Source organism: Chenopodium quinoa, unplaced genomic scaffold (genome assembly GCF_001683475.1).
Source record: "Chenopodium quinoa cultivar QQ74 unplaced genomic scaffold, ASM168347v1, whole genome shotgun sequence".
In the NCBI taxonomy this organism is placed as follows: Eukaryota; Viridiplantae; Streptophyta; class Magnoliopsida; order Caryophyllales; family Amaranthaceae; genus Chenopodium; species Chenopodium quinoa.
In genome coordinates, this window is record NW_018744304.1 from 3304311 (window position 1) to 3329870 (window position 25560).

A 25560-nucleotide genomic window follows, 5' to 3' on the forward strand; every position below is an offset into this window, starting at 1 on the left:
ATAACTGAGGCCACACAGTCAGCCAAGGTGAAGAATGTATTGGTAGGCACTTATGATGGTACCTCCAATCCAGAAGACCACCTGATGGCATATACCAACCTTATGTATCGTCAAGGGTTGGACGATGCCACATGGTGTAGATGCTTCCCGGCCACATTAAAGGGCGTCGCCCAGCAATGGTTTGGCAACCTGCCAGCCGGATGCATCAATATTTCAAGATGCTTGCCTATTTGTTCGCGTTAAACTTCTCAATGAATATCACTTCAAAGAAAACAAGCCTTGACTTGGGAGCCATACAACAGGGAGAGCAGGAGGGGCTACGCTCATATATCAGGCGCTTCAATCTAATGAAAATTCAGATTCAAGGGTTGTCTGATGAGTTAGCCTACAAGGAATTTTTCAAAGGTCTGAAGGACGAGTCGCCCTTCAAGTTTGACCTCATCAGAAAGAGGGTGGCAACCCTCCAAGAGGCACTGATGGTGGCGGATGCCTATATAAAGGCAACTGAGCTCTGTAACATCAGTAAGCAGTCAGACTCAAGGAGATCTGACAAAAAAAAGAGTCGGTCATCACAGCCGGCTAAGAAAGAAGAAAAGAAAAGAAAACAAGTATGGGTGGCTGAAACTTCTGAACAGCCATCCCTGAAGAAAAAGAGAGAAGCGAAGATGTACTCCCCAAAGTACGAATTCAATAAAGACTATTACTCCATCCTCATGGAGATTAAGGACCGGGTCTCTATTGAGAAGCCGGATCCTATGAAGGGTTCCGCTAAAAATCGAAACAAAAACAAATACTGCCACTACCATGAGGATATTAGCCATGATACCAACGAATGCTATAACCTTAAGGGTCTGTTGGACCGCCTAGCTGACAAAGGGGTACTCAAGTCCTATGTTTTGAGGTCCAAAGTTACCTTACAAACTAACACTGGGAAGCCGCCCAAAAAGAAGTCCCACTCTGCTAATAGTTCGGATACTGAAGAAATTCTGATCTATACAATAGCAAGCGGCTTCGCCGGAGGCGGCCCAACAATCCGGGGTAACAAGGACTATATCAGACAGCTCGACATCAACTTGGTCAACGAGGGGCAGGCGTCCAAAGACTCCTTTCCCGAAGTTGTAGTTACTAAGGATGTTAGGGGCAAAATTAGGAGGCCGCATGATGATGCTATAGTCATCGAATGCAAAGTAGCCAACCAAAGAGTCGGTCGGATCCTCATAGACACTGGGAGCTCGTCTAATCTCATCAGTCACAAGTGCTTGACCAAGCTTAGGTACAAGCCCGAGAGTATGCACCAGGTCTCTCATCCCTTAGTGGGATTTGGGGGTGGTGTGGTACATCCGGTAGGTCAAATAAACTTACCTATTCGTTTGGGCGAGAAAGGGAAGGGACGCTACATGGTGTTCCGGTTCTTAGTTGTTGATGAACTGACGGCCTACAACATGATTTTGGGACGTCCCACCCTGAATGAATCCAAAGCTGTTATCATTTCGTCTCTCATGCTTCTCAAGTTTGAGAGGGATGATGGAACAGTTGGCTTCCTACGAGGAGACTAGAAGATGGCCAGGGAGTGTTACCTCTCTGATGTCAAGCCCATTGTGGTCGCAGCCGACCCCAGTGGAGAAACAATCAACCTTGACCAAGCCAAGGACGCCACGCCTGCTGCAACAGCAGGCGGCAAGAAGAGAAAGGCCAACCAAATGGTGGCCGAGAAAAAAGACAGGCAATAGCAGTATTTGACCGGTCAAAGGCCGGATGAACTCCGTCCCCAGCCGGCTGGTGAACATATGGACATCGTCCGGACCAGACTATTTAGGTTGGGACGACTGCTTTTGCTGAACTTGGTGTAGACTTGCACCACTTGTTAACAGAATTCAAAGAGATATTTTGCCTTTAAAGTGGACGAGATGCCAGGCATCAGCCTGGATCTAGCCGTCCACAAACTTGTTGTGGATCCTAAAACAAAGCTAGTAAGGCAAAAGAAGAGGAACCATGATGAAGAAAGAAGTCAGGCGGCAGCCGCCGAGGTGAAAAAATTATTAGAGCTGGGTTCATTCGGCAATGCTACTTCCCAGATTGGGTTGCCAATGTTGTACTTGTAAAGAAGCCGAATGGAACCTGGCGCATGTGTATAGATTACATAGACTTGAACAAGGCATGTCCAAAGGATAGTTATCCTTTCCCAAAGATCGACAGTCTGGTCGACTCTACAGCCGGCCATGCCTTGATGAGCTTCATGGACGCCTATTCAGACTTTCACTAGATACCCTTGTGGAAGAAAGATCAAGAAAAGACAGCATTCGTCATTGATCAGGGGTTATTCTGCTATATTGTGATGCCGTTTGGTTTGAAGAATGCGCCTGCTACCTTCCAGAGAATGATTAATACAGTATTCATTAATCAAATTGGAAGGAATGTGGGGGCGTACATTGATGATATGAGAGTCAAATCCAAAGTTCAAATGGACCATCTTACAGATCTCCGAGAAACATTCGCCACAGTCAAGCGAAACCAGGTCATGCTCAATCCCAAGAAATGTGTTTTTGGTGTTGAGTTTGGGAAGTTCCTCGGATTTCTGATTGATTAAAAGGGGATATAGGCCAATCTTGAAAAAAATACAGGCTGTCATAGACATGTAGTAGCCCCATACTGTAAAGGAAGTTTAAAAATTAACAGGTTGTCTAGCGGCATTGGGGAGATTCCTCAGTCGGTCAGGCGACAAGTGCCTCTATTTCTTCCAAGCAATCAAAAAGAAGACTATGTTTGAATGGGGGACGGATGCAGAGGCAGCCTCCCAAAAGTTGAAGGAACACTTGCACTCTTTGCCAAGGCTAGTCAACCTTTTGTCAAAGGAAGTGTTATACATGTACTTGGTCGTCTCTAATCATGCTCTCAGTGCCGTCCTCCTTGCTGAAAGAGACGGCTGCCAGCTCCCCGTCTATTTCATCAGCCATGTCCTTATCCCATGGTTGAAAATTTTGGCCTGGCCCTCTTCATGCCATAAGAAGCTGAAACGTTACTTCTTGGCACACCCGGTCGTGGTTTACACTGATCAACCAATCAAGCGGCCACTGACAACCATGGAATCATCCGGCCGAATGATTAAGTAGGTAATTTAAATTCAAAGCTTAAAAATTAATTTTGAGCCAAGGAAAGCAGTGAAGGGGCAGGCACTTGCCGACTTCATTGTTTAAATGACTAGGCCGGCTGATCCTGAAAATCCTGACCAAATCTGGAAGATATATGTGGACGGGAGCTCCACAATGAACAGTTGTGGTGCAGGCGTCATATGTTAGTCTCCTGAAGGGGACAAATATGAATATGCACTGCGTTTTAAGTTCTAGGCCTTGAACAATGTGTAAGGCGATCGGGGCAAAGAAAGTGGACGCCTGTTCTGATTCACATTTGATTGTTATCCAATACCATGGTGACTATGAGGCCACACATCCGGCTATGATCAAGTATTTACGGGTGACAGGCGGTATTTTAGGTCGTTACTAAGACACCTCTATCAAATGATATTTGTAGTCCTGAACATGCAACTAAACGAGTATAGAGGCAAGTTAAGGGTCGAATACAGGGGAACGATTAAGCACCGCTATTTATCTCCTAATGTTAATCTAGTTCGATCAAGTTAGGCATCGAAAAATAGGTTTACATGTAACCCAAGCAACTCATACAAGCCAATATCAAGAATACTCTCTAATCACCTATCGGGATTAAGAGCTATCCTAGCTAGCATACACTTACACTATCCTCATACCTACCCTTAGTAAACATTGTACTAAGATTACAGAGAGATAGGAAGGCCTCATCCTTAAACCATTCCGGATGGGGAACCTAGAATTTGGGAACAATAATTTCGCTCCCATCATCCATTCGGGAGGTTGTCTTAAGAAAGAGACCTCTTTCCATTATTTGATCCCATGCCTCAACCCAGCACATTTGGGAGAGCGCATTTTCTCCCGAGCAAAACCGGATGCTTATTATATCTGCGCACCCGGCGGTTAAGTTGTGGAGTTGGGGAAGAAACAGCATAGAATTTGCTCTTCCAATTGCTCTATTTGGACGACTTGTCCAAAGTCATCATATACTCTGGGTGGGTTGTTAAAGTATACCATGCATTCCAACCACCCGGTGCCCGGCTGAGGTAATGCATATGAGCGAATGCCTCCCAGCTAGGCTTAACCTCCTGCAACTCGCAGGCGGCAATATATCCTAATATGTTAACCCATGAGTTAGGGGTCGACTACCATACACCCAAGTCATATCCCCTTAGTATGGCCTTAACGCAATGATGAAGGGGGAACCGGAGGCCGGTTGTGAATGCCGCCTCGTAGCAGCCGAAGTAGTTGTCGGCATTTTCCAAATCGTCGGTCCAAATGACGCTTGCCTCTACAGGCGGTACAACCACTTCCTAGTTCTTCCCCACTGGCTTCTTCTTAAAAAAAGCAGGGAGTGTTGCGTTTAAAGTAACCACATGCCTGGCTGACATAGTCATGTCGGTAGGGTCACCCGCAGCCGGCCACTTATAGGCTTCCTCATCAATAGGGGCAGCCGCTTCAGGAGACTCTTCATCAGAGCCGGACTCCTCGTCATCTGATCCTTCGCTGGATTCCTCGGCATTAGAACCAGAGATACCCAAAATGCTATCACCCGGTGTTCTAGGTTCACCTGGGGAGTCTTGCGGAGTACCCTCATTAGGAACTCTCTCAGACGGTTCCTCCGTCTGCTCTTCATTTAAGGGGTCAGCCGGATCAACGGCTGCATCATCGGACTTATAATCAGGATCTACTGTCGTCAATCTAGTCCGGGCCATTCTGTCCTGCACATGAACAGAAACGGTCGGATTTGAAGTAGGTGAAGCTTGTCCCAAGCACCCCTAGACAGCAGTCCCAATCCTAGACTCAGCCGTCCCTAGTGACTGGATGACCACTGTCGTAGGTTGTGCCATGTTTATATTGGTGGAGTCCATATCCTAACTCTATATGCACAACCGAAAATTAAATGGAAAGAATTGCAAAGGGTACAGACGGTACCTTAGAATGTAAAGCTTGTTAGGTTCAACCGTCAAAGCTGAAAGTGGCTTGAAGTCACTATAGGCGGATGTGTTTGAAGATGAAAGACAGATAAAAGTTAGCCTGTTTTTTCATAAACTCATTCAAAGATACCAAGACAGAATTACCTGCTTGTGGTAGTTTAGATGGCTGACTAAACAATGTACAAAGTTCATCCCAAGATACCCAAGACGGTATTCAGTGGGTGGGTTCAGAAATACCCCAGAAGGTCTACGACCGGATAAGGGTCTGTTTAGAAAGCTAACTATGTATGAAGGTCATCCCAAGATGTAGGGTTTTGTAGTGACCCGACACTACCCAGAAGGAAACCCACCAAGACCCGCCCCTTAATTAAAGCAATTAAACAAGCATAAACTTAATCAAACAAGATTTAGGACAAGAATTATACCTTTGACGCGTGCTTCGCTCCCAACGAGCTCTTATTTCAAAATCCCAAAAAGACGATATCTCCAACGGATCGTACCCTCGACCCGACCCGAGCGTCCTAAGTCTTGAAGGTTAGTCAAGACCCGGACAAAATAACTATGAGTTTTACGAATCAAAGGTTTACTCTTTTCATAGAGTTTCCTTTTTAATTACACTCAAGGTTGTAACAAATCCCAATACCAAGCTTGGTATTTATAGGGAAATGATCCCTTGATTCTCATTCCCCAACCAATGTGGGAGAATGTTTTATTTGTCAATTAATTTATTTCTAAAATAAATCAATAAACAAATGCAATCACAATTCGATAAGTGTCAAGGAGGGAGAGAGTGTTAGGTGAGGACCATGGAGAGGTGGGGGGACCAATGCCTTGCTCCCCAAGGCCTTCCCAAAGCCTTGGTCCCCACTCTCCTCATAAACCGCCTCACCCTAGCCTACTGCCCAGCTGCCAGCTAGCGTGCCAGCTGGCTGTGCCAGCTAGCCCAGCAGGCTAGCACAAGCCCAGCAGCATCGCTGATGCTCGCTGGTGCGTGCTGGCGCTGGTGCTGGCTGGTGCGTGCTGGCGCTGGCGCTGGTGCATGCTGGCGCTGCTGCCAGCATCCCTCGCATCGTCGCTGCTCGCATGGCCCAGCATGCGTGTTGCTAGCGAGCCACGCATGCTGGCCTCTTGCCACGCACCGCACTCCCACACCATGCGCACTACGCATCTCTCTCGCACACAGTGCCTAGCATGCGTGCTGCTAGCAAGCCACGCATGCTTGTCTTGACATTGCTTGCTAGCCTGCCAGCCCCTCGCACACACACTCTTGCATAGCCACACGCATAAGCCCGGCAATATGCATCAAGCATGCATATGCCTCGCCCAGGCACCACGCACCACGCATACGCCAGTGCCTAGCAATAGTTGTGCTTGGTGCGTGTGGCCCTGCCATGCGCCCAGCACTATGCTAGGGCTGCTATGGCATCAAGCCATCCTAGGGCACGCATGGTGCGCCTAGTGATGCTGCCTGGGCTGCGATGGTGCCCAGCCATCCTAGGCCACGCATGGTGCGCCTAGTGATGTGCATAGGCCTGCGATGGGCTTGCTGGCTTGCGATGGCGCCTAGCATCATGCTAGGGCTGCGACAGCGCCTAGGCATGATGCTAGGGCTGTGCTGGCGCGCCTAGTGCTGGCGATGGCCAGCCTTGGTGCCTAGCCATCATGCTAGGGCTGCCATGGCGCGCCTAGTGACTATGATGAGCTAGCCTAGCCTAGCTATGGCTACGCTCATACTTGTCGATTGTGATTTTGCGACGCTCAGTCCAGATGCCCTAGGCTCGATTTTCGACGTCTGTATTCGTAAAACTCTGTCGACTCATTAAATCCTTTCGGATTAATTCGACGTCTCGGGTCGGAGATTCGATTGGGTTCGACCCGAAGGGTTCAATTAAGATTAAGCTGTAATATCAATTGTACCTTGATATTACTGATCGGAAGCGGCCTCCACCTAGGCATTCCGGTCACTTGACCTTACTGAAGAATTAGCTCTGTAATAATAATTCACTTGTTGGAAGGACACCGTTCCTTTCAATCTCCCACTTGTCCTTCCGAACAAGTGTGCATATTGTGCATAACTCTTTTCTTTTGTCACTTAATGTTTCTTCGTGAACTATAAGGTAAGATTCTTTGTCATCCTTATTACGTTCAGAAGTGTTTCTCGATCTCTGAGTTCGACTGTCAAAAAAAACAGATGATTTCTAAAATCCATCTCAGCATGGCCATGCATTTACAGTCTCACTCTTCGAGCGGCCTTTTCAACAACAAAACATTTTCCCTATTTTTAGTAGGGGGGCAATCCCTGTCTTGTATTGTAAGTTCTTCTTACTAAGAGGACATAGACTCCCGAGTGTTCCCGTTATGATCCCCAATTACGGCAGACGTTTGGAAACATCAAAGAGCCTAGTACTCAAACAAGAAAACTTCACAGTACTCATGGTCTGAGGAAATAAGTTCTGATAGCCATAATGAGAAATGAACTTATGTCAAAATTTAAATTTTCTTAAAGTACTCTCATAGGTCTTATCCAGTACAATTCTAAATTTTAGCTGTGCAAATGATTTATGACTGTCACGTCCTCGCAGCATAAGAAACAGTGCTGTAAATCATACTACACACTAATCTAATGCGGTCATCAATCTTCCATCTGTTAGATGACCTCGATTAGGGATACTTTTCGATTTAATATTCAATGTTCACTTAACAGGTGTTTCTTTATCCAAGACATGGTCTTGATACCCTGTTTTGAATATTTCCGTAAATCGAATGGAATCATTATTTAATTCTAAACCACAATTAAATAGTAATGGAGTGAATGATAACTTTGCACAAAATTAATTACTCCATTAATGAATGGTTTTAGTACAGTGTCTTACATTAAATCAACCCTGTTTAATTAAAACACTTGTACAGGGAATATCAAAGCCAATCTCCTATGTGCTTGATTCCCATTGCCTCAACGTGTTTTTTGTGTTTCACTTGAGGCAAAGGTTTAGTCAAAGGATCGGCCACATTATCATCCGTGCCGATCTTACAAATTCTGATTTCACCTTCGGATTTCCATTCCCTTATCATGTGAAATCGCCTTTGCACGTGTTTGATCTTCTGATGTTCTCTCGGCTCCGTGGCCTGAGCGATAGCTCCACTATTATCACAATAGAGATCTATCGGTCCCTTGATTGAGGGTACAACACCAAGTTCACTGATGAACTTGCGAATCCAAACAGCTTCCTTGGCTGCTTCCGAAGCGGCCAAGTACTCGGCTTCAGTTGTAGAGTCTGCAGTGGTGCTCTGCTTGGCACTCTTCCAGCTGAACGCTCCTCCATTTAGACAGAATATATACCCCGACTGTGACTTGAAGTCGTCTATGTCAGTCTGGAAGCTAGCGTTGGTGTATCCTTCAACAACCAGATCTTTGTGGCCTCCATACACCAGGAATTTATCCTTGTTCCTTTTTAGGTACTTAAGGATGTTTTTGGCCGCAGTCCAATGCGCCTCTCCTGGGTTTGATTGGTATCGACTCGTTGCACTCAGGGCATACGATACATCCGGCCTTGTAAATATCATGGCATACATGATCGATCCGATTAGCGAAGCACATGGGATATGATTCATTCTTTCTTGCTCAAGAGGTGTCTTTGGACACTGTTTCTTGCTGACAGTTATGCCATGGGACATGGGTAAATTCCCTCTTTTGGCATTTTCCATGTTGAATCGAGCTAGTACCTTATCAATGTAAGTACTCTGGCTTAATCCAATCATCCTCTTAGATCTATCCCTGTAGATCTTAATGCCCAATATGTACTGTGCCTCTCCTAAGTCTTTCATTGAAAAGCACTTTCCCAACCAGCCCTTTACGGACTCCAACAATTTTGTGCTGTTTCCAATGAGTAGTATGTCATCGACATACAGGACTAGGAATGCAATATCACTCCCACTGACCTTCTTGTATACACAAGACTCATCTAGATTCTTGATAAAACCAAACTTGCTGAGAGCTTCATCAAATCGCAGATTCCAACTTCTGTTGGCTTGCTTTAGTCCATAAATGGACTTCTTCAGCTTGCAAACCTTTCCAGCGTTGCCTGGATTGACAAAACCTTCTGGCTGTGTCATATACACAGTTTCTTCCAAAATCCCATTAAGGAAGGCGGTTTTGACATCCATTTGCCATATTTCGTAATCGTAATATGCAACAATTGCTAGGATAATCCGGATGGATTTTAGCATTGCAACTGGTGAGAAAGTTTCATCATAGTCAATCCAGTGGACTTGTCTATAACCTTTTTCCACCAGTCTAGCTTTGTATATCGATACATTTCCATCTTTGTCTGTCTTCACTTTGAAGATCCATTTGCAACCAATGGGTGTATAACCCTCGGGCAAATTCACCAAGTCCCAGACTTGATTTTCAGACATGGAGTCCATCTCGGATTTCATGGCCTCTTGCCATTTCGCAGAGTCGGGGCTCGTCATAGCTTGCTTGTATGTCACCGGCTCATCACCATCCACTACTAGGATGTCCTGATCATCAGTTAAGACAATACCGAGGTATCTGTCTGGTTGAGATATTTGTCGTTGCGACCTACGTAGGGTAATCGGTTGAGCATTTACATTGTCTGTTTGACTCTGACCAATTTTCTCAGATGCTTCCAAAGTATCTAGATTGTAAGTTTTGTCAGGTTGACATTGTTGCTCGTCCTCTCGAACTTCGTCGAGTTCGATTTTCCTCCCACTTGTCATTTTGGAAAGGTGATCCTTCTCCAAAAAGACACCATCACGAGCAACAAGCACTTTGTTCTCGGATTTATTGTAGAAGTAATAACCTTTGGTTTCTTTTGGATATCCCACAAAGAAACACTTATCCGATTTGGGGTGAAGTTTGTCCGAAATTGATCGCTTGACATATGCTTCGCATCCCCAAATCTTGAGAAAAGACAACCTGGGAGGTTTCTTAGTCCATAATTCATATGGAGTCTTTTCAACAGCTTTTGACGGAGCTCTATTCAGTGTTAGTGCTGCTGTTTGTAGCGCATGTCCCCAGAACGAGATAGGGAGTTCACTAAGACCCATCATTGACCGAACCATGTCTAACAAGGTCCGATTCCTCCGTTCGGACACTCCGTTCCATTGAGGAGTTCCAGGAGGTGTCAACTCTGAAAGAATGCCACATTCTTTCAAGTGATCGTCGAATTCATGGCTCAAATATTCGCCACCTCGATCCGATCGAAGTGCTTTAATTTTCTTGCCAAGTTGATTTTCAACCTCTTTCTGAAATTCTTTGAATTTTTTTAAGGGATTCAGATTTATTCGACATTAAGTAGATATAGCCATATCTACTATAATCGTCGGTGAAGGTGGTGAAATATCGGTAACCTTGCCTTGCGGGTGTGCTCATAGGTCCACATACATCCGTGTGTATTAGACCTAATAAGTCACTTGCCCTTTCTCCCAACTTGGAGAATGGTTGTTTGATCATCTTGCCTAATAAGTAACCTTCGCAATTTTCAAATGACTCTAAGTCGAATGAGTCAAGAACACCATCTTGAAGAAGTTTCTTGATGCGTTTGATTTTAATGTGGCCAAGACGACAATACCACAAGTAGGTTTGATTCGACTCGATGGTCTTAGCTTAGTGGTATCAACTTTTGTCATATGTAAAACATGCAATTTAATTGAACATAAATTTGTAAGACAAACTTCAAACAACTATTGTCAAAAGTCTTACACTTGAGATTCCTAGGTGTCTAACACCATGGATCATAATATGTTCAAAGCATGATAAAACTAGAAATAGTTTAATTACATGTCATAGACAAAATAGTGCATGCAAGCACGACCGAAAAACCATCTTCGTCGTCTTTTGTCCATGCACCAACACTTGATAAGCTTCTCACTTGGTCCCTGAAAAGGCAACATTAAGTGAGTCATACTTGGTATCCAATACCTTATGATAAGCTTAATCCACAAGTGTTAAGGAAGATACCTGAGGTGGTCGGAGTGATCCCCTCTTCCTTGATGAGCATGCATTCCCTCTTGTAATGGCCTTGCATGCCACAATGGAAGCATCTCATCTTTGCCTTGACCTTATTGAACTCCTTCTTCTTAGCTCTCAAGGGCCTTTTGGTCATTCCATAGGCAGTGGCTTGGCTAAGTAGTTGCTCCACCTTCTTGAGGGAGTGTGTCTCCTTTCCCGCAGCGACATGCACTCTAAGTGCATCATAGCCCGAGTGGAGTGAAGCAAGTAAGATATGCCCCGCCATCTCATCTTCCAATGGAATTCCGAGAAGCTGAATGTGCTTGAAGAGCCAAGTCATACCAAGCACATGAGGTCGAAGGGGCATCCCGGGTCTCAATTTAGCATTGTAGAACTTGGTCCAAAGCTGTCGCCTTTCCTTAGCAAGACACCCAACATTTGGTGGCTTAATTCTCATGTTTGAAAGTGACCTAGTCAAGTCAAACACGAGTCCATTAAAGTTGCCATTGTCACTCTTGGTGACTCTTACATTGACAACGTCCTCAAGTGCTTTGAGGAACATGTCCGGAAGGTAGGAGGAAAGAGTTTCCTTCCAGTCTTCCGGGATGGAATTTGCCATGAGTCGTGAGACCCTTTTGCAATTGGAAGACCATTCTTCATGAGCCTCGTCGGTCATGATCCCTTTAGCAAAGAAGCTTGGAATGGGAGTATCAAGAGTATACTCCAAGGAGCAATTCCGGAGAGTTCTCATGAGTTCCTCTTTCCATTCCTTAAAGTTGACCAAGTTTAAGGCAAAGACCAACTTTTCGGGGAGTTCCGGGCACATATGGTTGTTGTTCGAGTTACTTGCAGACATGATTTCTAAAATTGAAAGAATTTGAAGTGAAAAACCATTCATGCATAAATAAGTTGAAATTTAAAGCGTTCATGCACTTATTCACACTTATTGAACATTTTATCCATGCATTTTAAGAATGTCCCTTATGGGCGAGAATAAAATGATTCCGAGATCCCAAAGATCAAGAAATGGATAAGCATGCTTTGGCTTGTCTTAACCATTAAATATCTTAAGGTAAGCAATCTAATTGCTAATAGCTCCAAGCTACTCTCGGTTTGATAAAATGTCTCATCTAATGCATACTTGACATTTTATCTCTTTTGCCACGACATCTAAGGACTCCTTACTGATATCGTTGAGCTTAACCAAGACAACTTGTATACCTAGTATACCTTACGTTCCTAGGGAAGTAGTGATGCCTCACTTTGGTGTAATCCATCACGTACGCGCATTAGTTCGGTAAGTGTTGTTCTTGGAATGGCAAATTTTATCTCAATATTATTAAGGGACCTAGGGTTTCTATGTTGGTTGATTTAAGTGAACTTAACTAATCATCGCAACATCATAGAAATCCTAGACATGCATCTAGCAAACATATATAATAACAATGTATATATATAAGGCATAAAAACAGATGCATTTGGCAACTAGCATGACCCCTTGAAATCTTCAATTTCCATGGGTCTTCATCTTGGCTCGTCTTCCTCGAAATGCCGTCTTGAGACTTCTTGGCCAAAATGAAATAAAAGAAGCTAGCTAGAACGACTAAGATTAATCTAAATAGTACAAAAATACTTAACGGTTCGCAGACCGTATTTAGATTTACAAAAATACATAACAGAACGCAGTCCGTATTTTCTATCCTAGTCGGGCCCCACTAGTTGCCATTTTCAAACAACCTATTTTGAAAGCAATCTTTCATTCACCCGTTCACTATTAGTGAACGGCCCATGCAATTTTACGAAATACACAATTAAACACGCAAACTAGTAACTAACTTAGGTCGTTAATCCAATTAACGCGCCTAATTAAAACAAGTCAAAGTGGTTTAATTCATTATTTCTAAACGCAAAATGCTAACGCATTTAATTAAGCTCCCACTAAATTCCGCATCCGTACTTAATTAATCCGATTAATAATTAATTTAAATAAAATAATTAATTAAAATTAGGAAAATTTGCAAATTACCACCCACAAAATATACCTATTTTGATATAACCACCCAAAAAAAAATATTGTTAAATACCACCCACTAATTTAAAAAAACGCTCAGATTGCCACCCATTTAGAATTTCCGGTGGAATTTCCGTCTGTGGGCCCCACTTTTTTTAATTTTTTTCCTTTTTTTTCTTCTATTTTACGGATTTCTCACTCTCTCTCCCCGATTTTTCACTCTTCTTCTTCCTACCTTCTTTCGTTCTTATTCCCAACCACCACCACCACCATTGCTCCACCTTTTCTAGCAAATCACCTATCTCCTTTTCCAGCAACACCGAAAACCACCCCTCCCCTTCCCCCCAACCCCCTGAAAAACCATTCATTCCGTTCGCCAGCCCCCCCTTAGTTCCGCCACTGCCTCCTTCGTTCCAAATCGCCACCACCGCACCAAATCGCCACCACCGTTCCACCTACAGCCTGCAATTGAGCCACCAAGCACCACAAAATCGCCACCAAATCCGTGCAAAACTGCCCATGTTAACCCACACACACCAAATCGCACCAAATTGCCACCAATCGCACCAAATCGCCACCACCGCACCAAATCGCCACCATTGTTCCAACTTTGGCTCGCAATTGAGCCACAAATCGCCACCACTTCCCAATTCCATAATACGGGTACCCTAATTGTTGAAATAACACAACTAATTCCCCAATTTTCCCCAATTCAAGGGCAACAAGAACTCTAATTAACTAATCCCCCATTTTTTCCCCAATTACAATTCTTGTGGATGCTTCTGCAATTAAGGGAAGCGTTTTTTGTGAAATTTTGGGAAAATTTGAAGAAGAAGATGGTGTTTTACTATGGAGAAGTGTTTAATGGGAAAAAATCGGGGAAGCAATGAGTTAAAAACCAAAAAATAGTTGTTATTAGCCGTTGATTGGGGTCCACAAACCGAAATTCCACCGGAAATTCTAAATGGGTGGCAATCTGAGCGTTTTTTTATTTTAGTGGGTGGTAATTTAAAATAAAATTTTAATTGGGTGGTTATTTAGAAATTGATACTATTTTTGGGTGGTAATTTGCAAATTTTCCTTAAAATTATTAATACGGGAAAAATCGCAAAATCATAGCTCAACGTTAAGCAAAATCACCCAACAAAGCCCTTGGTGGGTGCGCACCATGGCTGCTAGGCAGCCCATGGCATGGCGCCATGGTGCGTGGTTGAGGCCTGCTGTGCCTAGCAAACAGGGCTGGTGCCTGCGAGCATCCGACCTGCTGAGCAGGCGCAACATGATGCTCGTGGTGCGCTGGCTGATGCTTGCTGCCCTGCTGCCCAGCAGCCTGCTTCGCAAGCCAGCCCAGCCACCCCACGCACCCCAGCCATGCATCCCAGCCACACACACACAGCGCATAGCAGCATCCAGCCTCGCCCTTGTGCGCACCATAGGCATCCACATGTGAGCTGCTAGGCAGCCCGACTAGCCTTGGTGGCACTTGGGTGTGTTGCCTTGATTTGCGTGCTATGACTCGGGATTTTAATCCCGATTTACGTGTGACATGAATTAATTCCAAATTATATTTTAGAATTAATTTTAGGGAAAATAAAATAAAACAACCATTAAGTCTAACGTAAAAAAATTTTATTTTAATTGGTGCACAAGCCTTAATTTATCCAAAATTTCAATTTTGAACAAAATTAGGTCAAACATTATGCTTAAAATAAAATGATCTATGTCCAAAATTAATCTTACCGATATGCAAATTAATCATGGATTTGACAAAAGGGAGTTGGAAAGAAATAATTTAATCATCCAATGATAAAAAATTTCCAACTTACATACTTGTGTAAAATACCAAGATTACATCTTCCAATATGAAGATTAATCAAATTTTACTCACAAGTAATTGAACTTAATGGATTTTAATCAACCAAAATATGAAAAAAATCCAAACTTTTTTCAACATGGAATTTAGGGTTAGGGTTCCAATCATTTAAACACTTAAATATTAGAACTTTAACAATACTTGGGAACTTAAAATACAAAATCACAACAAGTTTTCACACCTTATTGCAATTTATTTGCAAAATTGTGATAAACAAGTTTATGTGATAACTTGGTATATCAACTTAAGCACTAATAAACACTCCATTATTATGCTCAAGGATATTTTAAAACCAGTAGATTAGTGATGCAAATGTGCATTTAATCTAACTTGTAATGCTTGCATTAATCAAGGCTTAAAAAGAATTAAAATTTTTGTTGAAAAACGAAAAACCCCAGAAAAATTGGGTTTCTGGTTTGAATTTGGCTTCTGGACAACCCTAAACGGACTGAAACGGTTCCAGAATGTCGATTCCACCCAAAAATCACTATTTTTCAGCCAAAATCTGGGTTCGATAGCCAAATCGATAATAAAATCGAGTTTTAAAAATTAATTAAAACGAGCATCTAATCTAATTAGATGAACATGAACCAGAAAAATAAATTCTTTAAAACACCTTAATTAAACAATAATTGCAAAAATTAAAAGGAGCGTGGCTCTGATACCGCCGTAGGGTTTCGTAGTGACCCGACACTACGCGGAAGGAAACCCACCAAGACCCGCCCCTTAATTAAAGCAATTAAACAAGCATAAACTTAATCAAACAAGATTAAGGACAAGAATTATACCTTTGACGCGTGCTTCGCTCCCAAGGAGCTCTTACTTCAAAATCCCGAAAAGACGAGATCTCCGACGGATCGTACCCTTGACCCGACCCGAGCGTCCTAAGTCTTGAAGGTTAGTCAAGACCCGGACAAAATAACTATGAGTTTTACGAATCAAAGGTTTACTCTTTTCTTAGAGTTGCCTTTTTAATTCCACTCAAGGACACCAAGCTTGGTATTTATAGGGAAATTATCCCTTGATTCTCATTCCCCAACCAATGTGGGAGAATGTTTTATTTGTCAATTAATTTATTTCTAAAATAAATCAATAAACAAATGCAATCACAATTCGACAAGTGTCAAGGAGGGAGAGAGTGTTAGGTGAGGACCATGGAGAGGTTGGGGGACCAATGCCTTGCTCCCCAAGGCGTTCCCAAAGCCTTGGTCCCCACTCTCCTCATAAACCGCCTCACCCTAGCTTGCTGCCCAGCAGTCAGATAGCGTGCCAGCAGGCTGTGCCAGCTAACCCAGCATGCTAGCACAAGCCCAGCAGCATCGCTGATGCTCGCTGGTGCGTGCTGGCGCTGGTGCATGCTGGCATCGTCGCTGCTCGCATGGCCCAACATGCGTGCTGCTAGCGAGCCACGCATGCTAGCCTCTTGCCACGCACCGCACTCCCACACCATGCGCACCAGCATCTCTCTCGCACACAGTGCCTAGCATGCGTGCTGCTAGCAAGCCACGCATGCTTGGCTTGACGTTGCTTGCTAGCTTGCCAGCCCCTCGCACACAGACTCTCGCATAGCCACAGGCATCAGCCCAGCACTGTGCAGCATGCATGCATATGCCTCGCCCAGGCACCACGCACCACACATGCGCCAGTGCCTAGCAATAGCTGTGCTTGGTGCGTGTGGCCCTTCCATGCGCCCAGCACTATGCTAGGGATGCTGTGGCATCAGGCCATCCTAGGGCACGCATGGTGCGCCTAGTGATGCTGCCTGGGCTACGATGGTGCCCAGCCATCCTAGGCCACGCATTGTGCGCCTAGTGATGTGCATAGGCCTGCGATGGGCTTGCTGGCTTGCGATGGCGCCTAGCATCATGCTAGGGCTGCGACAGCGCCTAAGCATGATGCTAGGGCTGTGCTGGCGCGCCTAGTGCTGGCGATGGCCAGCCTTGGTGCCTAGCCATCATGCTAGGGCTTCCATGGCGCGCCTAGTGACTATGATGAGCTAGCCTAGCCTAGCTATGGCTACGCTCATACTTGTCGATTGTGATTTTGCGACGCTCGGTCCCGACGCCCTAGGCTCGATTTCCGACGTCTGTATTCGTAAAACTCTGTCGACTCATTAAATCCTTTTGGATTAATTCGACGTCTCGGATCGGAGATTCGATTGGGTTCGACCCGAAGGGTTCAGTTAAGATTAAGCTGTAATATCAATTGTACCTCGATATTACTGATCGGAAGCGGCCTCCACCTAGGCATTCCGAGCACTTAACCTTACTGAAGAATTAGCTCTGTAATAATTCTGAACCCTCTATCGGACTAATACACTTGTTGGAAGGACACCATTCCTTTCACAAGATACCCCAGACGGTATTCAGTGGGTGGGTTCAAAAAGACCCCATGCGGTGTAACACCGGATGGGGTGTTATGATTCAAGATAGCAAGTTGCTCTCAAATACCCCAAGCGGTGTAAAACCGGATGGGGGGTCATGAAAGAAGACAGCAAATAGCTCTCAAATACCCCAAACGGTGTAAAAACCGGATGGGTGGTTATGAACAAAGATAGCAAAATTGCTTGCAACAGCCCCAGGCGGTGTATAACCGTCCGAGGGTAATGTAAAACGCTTGTATAAAAAAATTAAAAAAACAAAAGAGTTAATTGAAAGGTATCCCAACCGGTATTTTACTAGTTGAGTCTGTTTTCAGAACAACATAGAACAGGGCCCCAGGCGGTGTTTCACCCGATGGGGGTGCTTTGAATGCATGATATTTAAAGGTTGAAGACCCCTCAGACGGAGCTATGCCGGCTGAGGGAGAGAATTCAGTACTGGGAAATGGGTTAAAGACCCCCCCAGGCGGCATGCAACCCGAATTGGAAAATCAATCAAAAACCTCAGAATCAGAAGTTGAAAGTAAAAAGAAAGGGGTAGCGGATACCTTGTTGAAATTGAGCAAAATATACTCAACTGGTAGCCAAATGCGATTGATCTACGAATACCGGATGCAAGAATTTTTGAGAAAATTAAGCAGCCGGTGTTAGAGCTCTCCGAAATTTTTTTAAAATTTTTGTAAAGTATGGAGGAGAGAGGTGATGTCTCTCATTTATAGGAGAGGGGCAGAAGGCGAATCAACACCTCCTGCCCTAAAAAATTGAAAAACTTAAAAAAGGAGGGAAGTAGGCGAACCGTCACTTCCCATCCTCCTGACGTTTGTAACAGGTGACACGTGGCTATGCCACGTCACACCTGTGAGGGGCAGATGTTTAGGGTAAAAATACCCCTAGACACGTGGCCCTATAAAGGCTTGCCACGGTCAGCAAGGGCCAAATCCCTTTGCGACACATGTCATTGTATCCTAATTGAGGTACAGCTCTCCCCTACTATAAATAGTAAGGGGAAGACCTCATTTATGGGGATCGAGAATATTTCCCACAACCAAACACAAAACCCTTTACAAAACGCTCTCCAATCGAGAAGCATTTATTGTTCTTTGTACCTCTTTAAGAAAGATTCTAACTTAATCTTCAGAGGCGGAGCTCCCATACCCCAGCCGGAGTCTTCGTTATTTGCGCAGGTACAGGCGAAGGAAGGAGCATACTAGGAAATTGTAACTCTCCCTTAGGACACATAAAAAACCCCCAAACAAAACCCACAACTCTTGGCGTCATGCTCAAAACAAACCCAAAACAAAGGAGCAAATAAGGAAGAAAATCAACTAAAAACACGAAACAAAACGTGAATAAAAAGAGCGTATTGAAAGGACAAGCATAGATGGATGACAACCTTTCTAAGCAATGAGAGTAAACACGCTTTTAGATGCCAATGGTTGATTGAAAGATAAGCTATGCTAAACATAGAGAACTCTAACATGCTCCACTCCCCCCGCATTCCAAACATTCTTACTCCGTTCCCTCATCTAGATTTAAATCCACCCTACTAGGTAGCATCTCATGACTCAACGAAGGAGCCGGAACAAAGGTAAGACAATAAAATCAAGGGGAGCTCGACATCTTACCAAGGCATGCTCTCTCCATATGCTTGAAATCTAGCCCCCTCCACCGACTAGTGACTCAACTAATCCAAGTCAAAAGAACTTTAAAAGGGGTTGTAATGTAGGCTAGGAGGTAAAGGTGAGGAAAAATATGAAAATTTGGTGGTAAATCCTAATTGTGAAGCACAGAATGGCGCCAATTCCCGAAAACAACGTAGAATATCACCAATTTCCAAACAAAAATACATCTCCCCCAAGCTTATTCAACACAATCTCACAAAAATATAAATAAAATGCGCAGAACCTCTCCCCCAAGCTTGAATTGAGCATTGTCCTCAATGCGCAAACTAGGGAGGACACTACATCAAAATCTTGTTGCAAATTTTCAATTTTTTTCAATTTTGTTTTTTTTTTTTTTTTTGTTTTTTTTTTTTTTTGTTTTAAGCTCATGCTTTTGTCAACTTGTTATTACTTTGTCCTTTCCTTTTATAACTATGGACGACTTTTTCTTAAATTCACATTTGCTTTTATTAAACACAAAAAATATCGTAAACAACCTTAGTTTCCATATCAAACCATCACCTTCCAACTTCAAACCAAAATCACAACAAACTTTCTTGGCTCAAACTTCACAATTCTATGGGTGAAAAATGAAATAGAAGGGCCATAGGGTTTGTAATATGCTACAAACAAGGAGGTGAAGGCTCAACATGGCTAGCAAGGGGGATATGCAAATGAAATTACAAAGAAGCAACAAAAGAAAAGCTAAACCTAGAAAAGCAAAATAGTCACCGAAGAAAATGTCTTTGTCCTTCCTAGATTTAGTTCGGTCGCGATCTCGGGTAGCTAGACATCAAGTTCTCGATCTAAGAATTCCTTGGAAAGGATCCTATGCCGCTCATACAAGAAGTGTTGGAGGCTTAAACAATAGAGCTCACATCAGGGTACAAAAACTACCTTGAGGGCTTCAAATCCCCTAATGAGAGCAACACCTTCTCACCACAAATAATTGAATTTGGGTTCGATGGGCCTTACGAGTTCTAGAACAATTACCTTAGCATAAACATATCCTAGAGTCAACCAATGGAAATCCAAGAACGCGGAAACTCTTAATCCTTAGGAATAAAGACATTCAAGAATGCAAAACCATTAAGCTTTTTTTTTTTTTTTTTTTTCCGTAAACTAATCTACTATTGACAAAATTTCTTAATCTCCTCAAATGTCAACATTACCTCAAAAATCATCGAACCATATATACACACACCTGCACTGGCTAATCGCCATGTCGGCGAAAACCAGTAATCATCATCATCATCAGGAAAAAAATGGGGGGCAGACTCACCGGTATCCATCAAACCAAGAGAAGCGTCCCCAAAGCAGCATCATCACCAAAACCACTTCAAAAACTCATCAACAATATCAGTGAACAAGGGCAAAATCAACCAAAGAAAACAGTCATGCAACTCAGTAGAATCAGCAGCATAAAGGTGCAAGTAGAACAATGAAAGACCGACAAGCAAGCAAGTAAGAATCCCAGCTAAGTCACTCCCTACCAAGAGTATATCTCCTACTCATCAAAATAAGCATGCAAAAGTAGGGGAGAGAGATATACTCAAGGGACGTAGCCTACTTGCCACTAGAGCTAGGCTCACTAGGTGAGCCAGGCCGACGTGGCGGCTCGTCATAAGTAAAGCCTCTAGGGGGGCCGAAAAGGCCCTAACCACCGTCAAAGCGCGGCTGCCAACCGTAGTGACCTCTGTAAACATCCTCTTGCCAACTGGGAAAAAGGATCGGAGGGAGCGTCCTCAGACTGGGAATACAGAGGGGCGGGGTGATCAGGATGCACATATGGGTAAGCAGGGTCCCCTCTGAAGTCACATCCGCCGAGCACACGATAATCGTACTGCCCGTCCTCTGGGAAGCTATGGACCTCCCTACCGAGCTCGGAAGGACCTTTCCAATAGGGGTAAGTGGGGAGATTGTCCCCCCCCAAGAAGGAACAGGGCTGTGCTGAGGCGGCCAATTTGGGTAGTTCACGAGGGGAACGATCTCTCCTCTATCCACACCTGAGTCATAGAGGGCCTGCTGCTGCAGATGGTGGCCTTGTTGTGACTCATAAATCACTTGCAACTGTCTAGCTATATCAGATAGCTGAAATGTACCTGTACCTGTGGGTTGCTGGGTAACCGGCTGCTGCTGCTACTGCTCCTGAACCTCCTCCTCATTACCTACCCCTACCTCATCATCCCCATCAACATCGGGCACTCGCCCGCTATCTCTCAAAACTCTCCACACATTAAGGACTGACGCGTGAGGGAGGTGAAGTGAGGCTTAGGGAGGAAACAATGGTGGGCTCCTCTAACTAGCCACCAAAAAGCATTGGGGTTTGCCGTGGGAGTAATAAAATCAGAGCGGCGAAGCTGGTCCAAGTCAAGATAAATATCCCCACTACTACCTACGGTCGTGCATAAAGGTAGAAGGTCAGTGTAACCTAACTTGGTGGCCAATCTACTGACCATCGCCCCGCAATGTATCTCCCCTGACTTTATTCCCTTTGCTATGGCTTGGCAAGTTTGCATAAAGAGGAATCCCCAATTCATCCTCTGTGCATGCTCTCGCTTTGTGGCTATCCACAGGCAAAGGACCTCTTCCTTAGTCGGTTTTCCTAGGTCCTGTTTACTAATGGTAGAATACCCTAGTAAACGGTGTAGGATCCTAAGGGCAGGGTGCCAAATCTCACTGGCTATGGAAGTCCTAGTATGAAACTCATTTTTACCTAAAATGGAACGCCACCAAGCATACTCACTATACTCCCTAAAGTTCTCATAAAGCGGGTATAGGAGGTCTGCATCTAAGTGAAAGTCCAGGGCTTGGTTAAACTGTGCTAGTGACATGGTGTGTTGGTTGTTAAAGAGTTGGAAAGATATCCGAAAGTCATTATCTTCTAGTGTATCAACTTGGAAAGACGAGAAAAACTCTAAGGTGGGTTCTTGGTAGGTCATGAATGAAGAGTTTACGAATGAACCTAGTTGAAGGTTGTCAAAAAGAATCCACAAGTCGTCATTTATTCCAAGTTTTATCATGTCTCCACGATGGTAGTGCCTAGAAGGTCGCAACTTTCTTTTTTTCATGTCAGAGTATATGGAGGAGTGGCTTTGTTTAAGAACTTTAAGGTGGGTAAGGTATTAGGTTGGTCCGACTCTTGGTTTTGGGACGATTGTCCCGACTTTGCGCGTTTTCTCTTTTTCCCAATCCTTAGACTCATGACTACCCACTTATTCACTCTTTTTTAAAAGCCAACTCCTGGCTATTTCCACCCTTAACCTCTACAAATCCACAATGTACCTGTTTACAAGCAATAATAATCCAACAAACACAACGAATATATCCAACAACAATTTCAACAGAATCCAACAATATTTTCAACAATAATCAACAAAATCTTGATAATAACATAAGATAACAAAAATCCTTGCTTTAAAATTAATCAAAAGAGAATAACAAACGAAGGAATTTGAATACCTTTACCTTTATGCGAATAAATTGTTGTTTTGGTGTCGAATTGTTGAAGATTTTGAGTAGCAAAGAAGTTCGTTGTGGTTGGTGTTGATGATGCCTATTTGCTTTTTGCTGATTAACGAATGGTGATGATGATGAATGATAGAATCTTTGATGATGATGAATGATTTATGAGGATGGTAGAAGGGATGATGAATAGATCTTGAGAATGGGAGGTGAGGAGCGGCCGCGGGGTTAGAGAGAGAAAGGTGATGAGGGAAGTAGGCTATGTTTGTGAGGGTTGAGGGAGTTTGTGAGGAATTAAGAGACGAAGCCAAGCCGCATATTTTTTTTTGAAACCCAGAAGGGGCGACCGCTCCCGAAATAGGCGCGCCCGCTAAAAATACGAGCTCGCCCGCGCCTAAGTGAAGACTCGGACCGCTCTTGAATCGCGAAAAAATCGCTCCAACTCCCTGGAATTTAGACCAAAGTATCTGCCCGCGCCCTGATCACACGCGCCCGCGCCTCTTCGATATCGCGGGTCGCTCATTAGGTGCGACAAAATCGTTCCTACTCTCTGGAATTGGGAGACCTTTTAGACCAAACAGCTGGCGCGCCTGCGACAAAATCAAGCGCACCCGCGCCCCTTTGACGACGCGAACCACTCCTTAGGCGCAACAAAATCGCTCCTACTTTCTGGAATGGGAGCAATTTATGACCCAAGAACTGGCGCGCCTGCGCCACTCTGTTCTCGCGGATCGCTCTTCTGCCGCGACCAAATCGCGCTTGCTCTCTGTCTTTGGTCTTCATTCGACCACAAATTCTCAAAATTTCTCATTTTACTTCAACTCTTATCTCTCTTTCCCCATGGACACACACAATCACACCTACATCATAATTGATTAAGAAAACTGTTAGATGGATTAGTTCAAGTGTGACAAAGGAAATAGAAATAAATAAATAAAAAGTTTGAAACCGGGTTGCCTCTCGTAAGCGCTTCTTTAACGTCACTAGCTTGACGCCCTTCACAAAAGAATCATGGTGACTTGAAAACGTCAATGAGTGACAAATTTTCTGGCTTCTCAATTACTTAACCTTTGTAGTATGGCTTAAGACGGTGCCCATTCACTTTGAATGGAGGGTACTTGTCATTGAATATCTCGATTGAGTCATATGGAAAGACTTTGGATACTTGGAATGGCCCGCTCTATCTAGACCTCAATTTTCCGAGATAAAGCTTGAGTCTTGAATTGTAAAGCAGGACCTTTTGTCCTTCCACAAACTCCTTCTTGGAAATTTGAGCGTCATGATATGCCTTGGTTCTTGCTTTGTAGAGGCTTGCACTATCATACGCGTTCATTCGAAGCTCTTCCGACTCATGGAGATCTAGCATCCTCTGCTCACCCGCAACATGGAGGTCAAAATTAATTTGCTTTATGGCCCAATGCGCCTTGTGCTCCATTTCCACCGGGAGATGGAAATTCTTCCCAGACACAAGTTTGTAGGGGGTTATCCCAATCGGAGTCTTGAAGGCGGTGCTATATGCCCACAATGAATCAATGAGCTTACTAGACCAATCCTTTCTTGTTCTAGCCACGGTCTTTTCCAAGATGATCTTTAACTCCCTATTGGTGATCTCCGCTTGACCACTTGTTTGAGGGTGGTAAGCAAGACCAGGCTTGTGCAAAACACCATATTTTGAGAGGAGCTTGTTGAATGCATGGTGCTTGAAGTGTGAACCTCCGTCACTTATAATTGCCTTCGAGACACCAAATCTGGGGAAGATGACCTTCGTAAGCAAGTTGATGACCACCTTTGAGTCGTTGGTGGGAGATGCCACGATTTCCGTCCACTTGGAAACATAATCAGCGGCAACTAGAATCTGTCGGTTTCCTTGGGATGAGATGAAAGGGCCCATGAAGTCAATTGCCCAAACATCAAAAATTTCCAGCTCAAGCATCGGATTTTGGGGCATCTCATCGCGCCTTGATATGTTCCCCGTCCTATGGCACCTATCACAGATCTTAACAAATTGCCAAGCATCTTTGAATAGAGAGGGCCAAAAGAGCATGCATTGCAAAACCATGGAAGAGGTCTTTTGAGCACTCATATGACCACCACAAGGGGATGAGTGGCACATTGAGAGCACATCTTGGAACTCTTCATTAGGAACACATCTTCTCAAAAGTTCATCTACCCCTCTCCTCAACAACATAGGGTCATCCCATATATACTTCTTTGCTTCATGATTGAGCCTTCGATGTTGTTGAGGAGTGAAATTCGAAGGTATGGCACTATAAGCCAAGTAGTTCACAATATCCGCATACCAAGGCTCTGATTTTTCCTCAAGAGCATATAAGACATCATCCATTAGGGCATCTTCAATTTGCAAACCGTCTTCATCTATTCTTGCACCTCCAAACCTAGAAAGGTGGTCCGCCACCACATTCTCGGCTCCCTTCTTATCTCTCATTTCGTAATCAAAGTCTTGAAGGACCAAGACCCATCTCAAAAACCTCAGTTTGGCCTCGTTCTTGCTTATCAAATATTTGAGAACCGAGTGATCGGTATACACTATTGTCCTAGAACCAATGAGGTAGGTTCTAAACTTCTCAAATGAGTGGATAACCGCTAAGAACTCTTTTTCGGTAGTTGTATAATTCCGTTGAGCATCATCGAGACTCTTGGACAAATAGTATATAACGTGAAGTTTCCCATCCTTTCTTTGTCCTAAAACCGATCCAATGGCCTCGTCGCTTGCATCACACATTAGCTCGAATGGTAGAGACCAATCCGGTCCTTGGACTATGGGGGCGGTGCAAAGAGCCTTTTTCAACCTACAAAATGACTCATAACAAGATTCATCAAATACAAATTCTTTATCTTGTTGCAAGAGAGATGTGAGAGGCTTAGCAATCAAAGAGAAATCTTTGATGAAGCGGCGGTAAAAGCCGGCATGACCAAGGAAGGACCTCACTTCTCTCACATTTGTGTGAGGAGGAAGCTTCTCAATCACATCAACCTTCGCACCATCAACTTTGATGCCCGCTTAGGAGACTTTATGGCCAAGAACAATGCCATTTTCCACCATGAAGTGGCATTTCTCCCAATTGAGCACCAATTTGGCACTCTCACACCTTTCTAAACAACGAGATAAATTCATTAGGCACTTCTCATATGTG

General features: G+C 44.0%; 1 protein-coding gene across 1 annotated transcript; it reads left to right on the plus strand.

Annotated features, from left to right (window-relative positions):
• The first annotated feature begins 347 nt into the window (after nucleotides 1–347).
• Nucleotides 348–1556, plus strand: LOC110695819. The gene has a single exon (XM_021873046.1). It carries the CDS (start codon nucleotides 348–350, stop codon nucleotides 1554–1556), a length of 1209 nt encoding a protein of 402 aa, XP_021728738.1.
• The last annotated feature ends 24004 nt before the right edge of the window (nucleotides 1557–25560 follow it).